Source organism: Hibiscus syriacus, unplaced genomic scaffold (assembly GCF_006381635.1).
Source record: "Hibiscus syriacus cultivar Baekdansim isolate YM2019G1 unplaced genomic scaffold, ASM638163v2 tig00111402_pilon, whole genome shotgun sequence".
NCBI lineage: Eukaryota > Viridiplantae > Streptophyta > Magnoliopsida > Malvales > Malvaceae > Hibiscus > Hibiscus syriacus.
This window is the reverse complement of record NW_024063082.1, coordinates 6,147,591-6,155,921: the sequence shown is the minus strand read 5'-3', so window position 1 is coordinate 6,155,921 and position 8,331 is coordinate 6,147,591. Positions and strand designations below refer to the sequence as shown.

Genomic DNA, 8,331 nt, shown 5'->3' with positions numbered 1-8,331 from the left:
ATAGTTCTCCTTAGGGCAATTACACTAATATAAATAATTGGGCTTTTTGGGCTTTAGAGAATTTAAAATATTGAACCCAAAGCCCAGATAGTTGAAGCCTAACTCTTCAAGCCAGTCCAAATTATTACAAAAATTTAATTCAGTATATTGTTTCAATTAGGGGCCTACGACCTGGCCTACATAAAGTCTGGCCTGGACTGGCCTATTTAATAAAAATGTTAGGCTCGGGATTTTTTAAAAACCTATTAAATTAAATAGGTCAGACTTAGGCTTATTAAAAGCCTTATAAGCCTGATAGGCCGATTTATATATATATATATATATATATATATATATATATATATATATATATATATATATATATATATTATAAGCTTTATAAACCTAAGACCGAGCTCCCACGTGAAGCACCCACACCCTGTTAGCCTTCTGCCCGAAACAGTGCGCCACTGGCTCGCGAATCCACCGAGCCCATCCATGCCTGTCGGCCATCCACTAGAGATTCGTGAGGTTTGTATATGATTAAAGTAATTATTCTATTGTTGGGTTGTACTTTTATATTGCAATTTTTAATGTACACTTTAGGATTCTTATATGAAGCAGAGGTTTTAATTGGAGGCCTTCCCTTTTCAACTTGTTAATTTACAGGGTGCAATCAACTTGTTAATGGCAATATACAAGAAGGAATTCAACATGCTTTTAAAAAGGCTATCAGGCCAGGCCAAACTTTTAAAAAGGCCAGACCCAGCTAAAATAAAAGCCTTTGATAGGCTATGGTCAGGCTCAGGCCTAAAAAATTTATCGTCTGGTCTATTACGACCCCTAGTTTCAATCAATCCTTTCCCTCGGGCACCCACCATGACTCTAGAAATCGAAGCTCGAGAGTACGTTTCCCTTATCTGTTTATGTTGTTTTCTCGTTTTCTGCATCTGGGCAATGCCCAAGATACTTTCATGAATTTTCAACTCTTGTTTTGTTTTGGTTGTTTCAATATCTTTCTATCTGGTCAGCGTTATTAAGATTGTGCTCCAATTTTGCAAAGAAAATTCGCTGCATCAAACGTTCCAAACTCTACAAAATGAGTGCCAGGTTTCTCTAAATACTGTTGACAATATTAAGACCTTTGTTGCTGATATTAACAATGGAAGATATGATGCCATATTGCCTCAAGTCGCTCAACTTAAGCTCCCAAGGAATAAACTGGAGGACTTGTATGAGCAGGTTTGTGCTTGTATCTGCCATTACTTTGGAAACTAGTTTTTCGTACCCATTGCTTTGTAATTCTTTATTTGAATGAAATTGAGGGTGATATTTGGGTTGTTCTTTCGCTACATGTTTTTTGCTTCCACAAGTAATGCGAAAAAGATGCTTATGCCTTGCGGTATTTCTGCATGATTTTTGTTTCTGTGTAGAACAATTACTTGAGAAATGGACCAGCTGTTTTTCTTTGTGCTCAATCATTTTTGTAGCTTCCTATAGTAGCTTCTTGGGATGTAAAATATAAGTAGCAAAGCTCATGTGGAACAAGAAATGGTCATGCTCAACCATAATTATTTTGTTAAAGTCGGAATTGAGGCACACATCTTTAAAATCATTAGGATCACTAATGTTGTAGTCGTCCTTTTTCAATTTCTTCATATTTACATCCCATGCTATAGTTCCCTTTTTTTCTTTGACTTCGATAGATTGTATTTGTCACACTCCAATTTAGGGTATAAAATTTTCTTCAAATTAATTTTGGGAACTAAATTAAAATTTTAACTAAATTCTGAGACCGAAGTAAAATTTTGATTAAATTTTGATCTAAATTATGAAAGTAACTAAAACCGAAGGACCTCTTATGCAATTATACCATTTTTAAGGGATTATATAACCTCAAATCTATAAAGTTTCCTCATTTGGAAACCCTTATTTCTCTCTCTCTTTAAGCTTTCCTCTTTTAGTAAGCAAACTTTAATCGACGTTTTGTCGCCGATCGTTGCTCCATTTTTTACTCCTCCCACACCATCGTGTTCCTTGTGTCGTCTAGAGTCCACCGGTGTTTGCCTTGTCTCCGTTACCATTGGCGCGTGAAGGAGTGAGGAAGAAAAAGTTTTCGACGTTGTGAAATCGAGCTTTCCGTCGTTCACCATTGTGAACCATGTTTGGTAAGTATCTCAAAACCCCTTATAATGCATATAAAAAAAATTTCGACCCAAAGGCCCCACACGCGCTGTCGTTGCGCGTGGGGAAGGTCTATTGCTTGGTGGGCTTCTATAACCGATCTGACCCGACCCGTCAAACTGAACCGATCGACCGTTGACTTTTTCCAAAAACCTCTATATTGATTTTTTTCGACATTCTGAGTCCAAATTTGCGGTATGTTATGCCAAATTTTGACCCGAAATTCCCGAATTGAGCCCGTTAATCCGAAAATGCTTAGTATTTTTAGCATTTTTGCTTATTTATTTGAGATTTGATTATAGAATTGATTCGAGTATATATTTTTATGAAGGTACTCATGTTTCCCCCGACCGAGAGTCGATTAGATCCAGTGCTTCCGTTCCATCAAATTCGCATAATCTGCGTTCTTCAAGAGTTACTCGTAGATTTATGTAAATTGTTTAAATAGGGGTTATTATTATTATTCATATTAGGATTCTGATATAGATTTTCTGATTCGTATGATCTAGCGTTGCTGCTGATCGTGATCGACAGACCCAAAAATAGACTTCCTTATCAGACTACTTATACCGGTACAAGTGTGTTTCTTGATGATGTTACATTACTATTTTAAACTACATATCTGAACTGTTTTAGATTTATGATGATATTGGATATTTTTACGACATGATACCTAATTTTCTGAATAATGTTTATCTAATATCTGATTTGATGTATGTTTCTAATATGATCTATGGTTACTGTATTTCTTTATATGATTTATGAATATGAAAATTTTTCATGTTTTAATGGATTAAACTATCGTTTTCACTCGAATGCATACATGTTTGTTACTGTCATTGGGGTATTATTGGAGGAAGTATCTCAGGCCTAGTCTATGACTTGTAAGACCTTACCGCATGCTCCTCTGCTTTGTGTACAGGGTAAGTCCTTGTCGCAGGTCCTTATTCTATATGTATAAGGCCCTTACATGGTGTACAGGTGGGTGTATGGTTATGGGGAACCTACACATTTTGGTGATCGGCTGGGGGTAGTGTTTATATTTTTAAAACATGTTTGATGAACTGATTTTTACTAAAGTACTTTATCTGTACGTTTTTATACACTGCAAGGAGCACGCTGAGCTTTTTAGCTCATTATGTAAATTTTAACATTTTCAGATAGTAGCAGACAATAGACTAGCAAACTTAGCATCAAGAGGACCGACTACTCCTCATTTTTGTACCACTGTATATCCTTATATGCCATTTTTGTTATAGTTTGGTGACACGTGTTTTTGCTACTGTTTTGATATATATGTATTACCAATATTTTGTTATGTATATATTTTATACGATTTTTCCTACATATGTATATATATGTTTATAGTATGAATTTCACAGATGGTAGTTTCATATTTATACTAATATATGGATTTCAACGTTATTTTAAATATGAAAAAACCTTCTGAATACGATATGTGACTGCCTAGATTTGGTCATAACATCCAAGGTCGGTCTAGGAGGTTTCACTTGGTGGTATTAGAGCTTTCGGTTTCAAACACTCGGACTGTGGATGAGTCCTAAATCAAGATTTTCAAGATATTTTTTATATTTAAAAAAATCTTTGTCACCTTATTTTATGGGTTTTAAATATATTTGAGATTATATATGCTAGTTTAACTTAGATTCAAATTCTTTTTGTAGAGTCTCATAGATTTATCCGATGAGTGTTGCTAGACATTGTAGGCCAGGCCGTGGTTGTGGTCGAGGGCGAGCGAATCAACCCTCTGTTATGATAGATGATCCGATGTCACCTTGAGATCCTCTTGTTCTACATGTAGATCTGTATATTTCTCGTGATGATCCGATTACTCTTGCGAGAGACCCTCCCATCATCGAGGACTAGGAACTTATTTGGATAAGGATGTCATTAATAGAGTTATCTTTCATATGTTCTGGATAGCTGCTAGAGTTCTTGATAATATGTCTGCAGTCGAGATTTCGAAGTCTTTGGTAGTTGTTTGAGTAGTTCCATTCGAAGGCATTACTAGTGGACCTCTGACTGACGCTGAGTATTGGTTGAAGGATATATAAAAGATTATGGATGAGATGTATATGAGGCCTGAACAGAAGTTAAAGGGGGCCCTAGCTATGTTGAAGAAAGAGAGTTTTAAATGGTGGCGATCGATTTTTGGTAGTATTCTTGGGAATCAGTTGACTTGGGATCTTTTCAAGGCACATTTTCAGAGTCGTTACATCGGAGAAAGATACATGCAGGAGCGACGCCATGAGTTTCAGTAATTAGTACATGGTGATATGTTTGTTATGGATTATGAGATTGAGTTCATCAGATTGAGTCGCTATGATACTGGACTTGTTGACACTAAGTTGGATCGGTGCTTGGGATTCAAGAATATACTTAGGTATGAGATAAGGAGTCGAATTGCTACCCATCAGGAGAGAAACTTTGATGCCTTGGTTGAGATAGCCAAAACCGCTGAGGAGATAGAGCGAGTGGGTATGAAGCGCAGAAAAGATAGAGATCGAGACCGAGACCGATTCAAGAGACCTTCTGGTTCTGTTGACTCTTCTACACGCCCCAGCAAGAGAGATAGGGGTGAGTCTTTTCAAAGAGGTGGTGCGAGTGTCAGGCCTGTGGCGTCAAGTTCATCAGCTAATTCGCCTTCTAGTAATGGTGGTTCTTCTAGGTTGTAGCATTTGCCATCATGTGAGCACTGTGGGAGACGTCATTTTGGTGAGTGTAGGAAGAAGTTGGGTACATGTTTTAGATGTGGTTCCGGCGACCATCTCTTGAGGGATTGTCTAGAGGGAGCTAATACAGTTCAGACACCATCTCATACTCTCATTCATACTCATAGTACAGTTCAAGCTCTAACAGGGGGTCATATATTAGATATATAACGTAGTTAATATGAATTATCTTGTTTTCACACATCTTTACTTAGTTTATAATATAATTTACATATGTTTTATACTTAATTAATAAGTTTACATATCATTTAATATGAATTATCTTGTTGTCACACATCTATTTATGCAATGCTCGAACCTAAGACTTCAAAGAATAACAACAAATTTTTAATCATTAAAATTGCTTAGTTCGTGAAGATAAAATGAAACTTTTTGTTCCTAAAATTTATTATAAGCCTCAGTGTAACTGGTCTTCCATGCATCAATATTCATAATTAATTGTCTTTTAAATAATCAACTTTTGTAAACCCAAAATCAATGGTGATAAATTCACAATCCAAAGCCAAATTGCATTCACTAAAACATAAATTAATTAACAACTTGAATTATAATGACCAACAAGCAGTAACTGAATTCAGCAAGTGAAGAAAACATGAGGTTTTAGAGGGAGGACAATTGCTGTATGTTTATAGGGTAAGTATAAGCCTGTGATCCATAGGCAGACTGTGCAAATAAGATGTTGGCCAGTTCGGTCGGATGGAAGGCATCCCAGAACAGGTATCTCCTTCGATCTGTACAAGGTTGTTGAAGGGGAAGACATGTTATCTGCCCATTGTTTCTTCCCACTCCGCAGCATCCTTTGTCTATTACTTCAAACCCTGTACACTTTTGAGCGTCAACAAACTTTTCCTTAAAACCAATTACGTCAATCAAACACCGGAAAATGAAGAAAATTTTTAAGGTTCGTGTTAAAGTTAATTATATAGTTGTAGATTACCGTTAGCAGAACCATTTTGATAAAGATCCATGCTGCTTTTGTAGGAATCAAGGTAAACAAATTTCGCTCCTGGTAGTTGGCCGCCATTGAAACGATCAACCACCTTCCTTAGCTCGGTGTTGAAAATAACGATTGCCTTGTTTATATCTTCATTGCAGCGGCTGCTATTACCGTGGTACCGAGCTAGTTGATACGGTATGCATCCGATTGGTCCAACTGCTGTTACGATCACCTTTCGAGCTGGAAAACTTACGGTTAGCTGGCGTGTGTAGTCCTGAATAAGTGCAGCCGCGTAAGCTTTGGTGGTGAAATCAGAGCTGGTTGTGTAGAAGCTTGGCATGAAATAGTTGTTAAGATAATCATTGCTTCCCAAACCAGAATAGAATATGCACTTGCTTAGATAGCTGCCCAAAGCATTGGTGTCTCCTCTAAAGAACCTCCTCATTTGCACCACCGTATTCGCAAAGTTCGCGACCTGTCCGTTCATCGATGTGTGGGCTCCCTACACACAAACATGTTATATTTTCAATGAAAGATTTCTTCTAAATCATATGAGGTGATTTTAAATAACCGTCGTGCATGCAATTTCATATAGTTGAACACATGTGTATATATATATGTTCCAGATTGTTGCCTGTTTCGTCGCGAATACCAGAAGCGCCGGAGGCATAATTGGCTCCGCGCAACAATTCAGGGCCACGAGCCCTTGAGTAGGGAAGAATGTAGCGTGCAAACCCCATAAGTTGAGCTGCAATTCAAGTGCTTCATTAGGAAACCGATTACGAATGAAAAAAATTACCAAAATAAGACTGATCATGGAGCAGTAACTTACCTAGAGCGTCAACAAAAGTTCGACCATTAGTGAAACGACCGGTGGTACCCCCGAGGAAATCGATGCCGTAGGGCCTATAATTAGCCCTAGCAAGTGTGACCATACCATTGTTATTCCCATTGTCCACTAAGGAGTCACCGAAGATGTAAAAGCATGGTACTTGAGACTGCTGCGGCTGGGGCTGAGGCAGCCGCTGCGACCGACCTCTACCATTAAAACAGGCCACGATCAAACAAATCAACAAGACTAGCTCACCACCGGTCTTCATTTTCTTTAATTATGGCTAAACTCATCGATCTCCATGCAGATGGATGGGCCATTTATATAGGGGTGAAAAGGTTTGATAAGCTATTATGGGGTTCATGTGCATCCATGCATGCATGTTGGTTTTGAGTTTGGGGGTGGAGAGATTGAGCCGTAAAACTTTTAGTTGCGGTGGCCACTCATCGCTGAATATGTCAAATAAAGAATTACTTTACATTGAAGCAGCAGCGGTGGTGACGGATGTATCTCGTGATCAACTTGTTGGCCAGCCACAACCTTGCTAGCTTAGCGTACAACATGATCTCTCCCTAAAGCATCCCTTCCATGTCTACCCAAGTAATCAAAATATGTTTAATTAATAAAACTTTTATAAGAGAAACAATTATGAAATTCACAAAATGAAGAATAAAATATGTTAAACATTTATGTTTAAATAATGAGGAGGGAGTCGGCATTCAAAATTAGTAAGAATGGAAGTAGCATTTTCGTAGAGACAGAAAGTGAACCCAGAGTTCACAAAAATTGTCGTCACGTCATTAAAGCGGCTAAACTCTCGACATAACGTTTTCGAACAATTTATTTCACGAGATAATGCTCTCCCAAGATTAATTGCTCAAATAAGGTGAAATCTACAGTGTTGGCCGTAGGTCGCCATGCCTTCCGGGTGACCAACTACGTGGCCAGCCATGCACGTCCCCAAGCATAGATCGTCATGCCCTCCGGGCGACCATATAGGTCGCCATGCACTCCTGGCGACCTTGTAGGTCGCCATGCACTCCCTCCTGCTCCTCGCGTGATTCCTCTTGCCCTCGCATAGCTCGCTCGGATAGCCTCGGTCGGATGGCCTCAGATGCCCAGCGTGTTGGAACGTGCATGGCACATGCAATCTCCCTCATAGCTCGCCGGGAAGACATGGCGACCTAGTAGGTCGCCCATATGGCATGACGACCTACGACCAACACTGTAGATTTCACCCTATTTGAGCAATTAATCTTAGGAGAACATTATCTCGTGAAATAATTTGTTCTAAGACGTTATCTCGAGAGTTTAGCCCATTAAAGCAGGTTGATGGCTCTGGTATACATTCTCGAATCCCGGTAATTGTGAGAGGTTATTAAATTGAAGGGTAAATCAATTATTTGGTCGTCTATTTATTTTCGTGTTTATATTTTGACCATTTAATTAAATTAACGATAATTTTAATGTAATATTTTTTAATACTATTCTCTTGATAATTAAATAATAAATCAATTAATTTATTATAAATAAACACATAAAATTAAAATAATATAGATAGAATAGAATACATAAAAAGAAGTCAAATTGATATAATATAAAAACCGAATTATTATTTTTTCAAATAGATGTAAGCCAGGCAAAGC

General features: G+C 37.9%; 1 protein-coding gene across 1 annotated transcript; it reads right to left on the bottom strand.

Annotated features, from left to right (window-relative positions):
• Positions 1 to 5,376: 5,376 nt before the first annotated feature.
• On the bottom strand, positions 5,377 to 6,994 carry LOC120162111 (GDSL esterase/lipase At1g33811-like). Its single transcript, XM_039172288.1, has 5 exons — positions 6,686 to 6,994; positions 6,477 to 6,601; positions 5,854 to 6,355; positions 5,501 to 5,734; positions 5,377 to 5,464 (listed from the first exon to the last, which is right to left on the bottom strand). The coding sequence occupies exons 1-4, from the start codon at positions 6,951 to 6,953 to the stop codon at positions 5,517 to 5,519; spliced, it is 1,113 nt and encodes a 370-aa protein (XP_039028219.1). The 5' UTR covers positions 6,954 to 6,994; the 3' UTR covers positions 5,377 to 5,464; positions 5,501 to 5,516.
• Between the last annotated feature and the right edge of the window lie 1,337 nt (positions 6,995 to 8,331).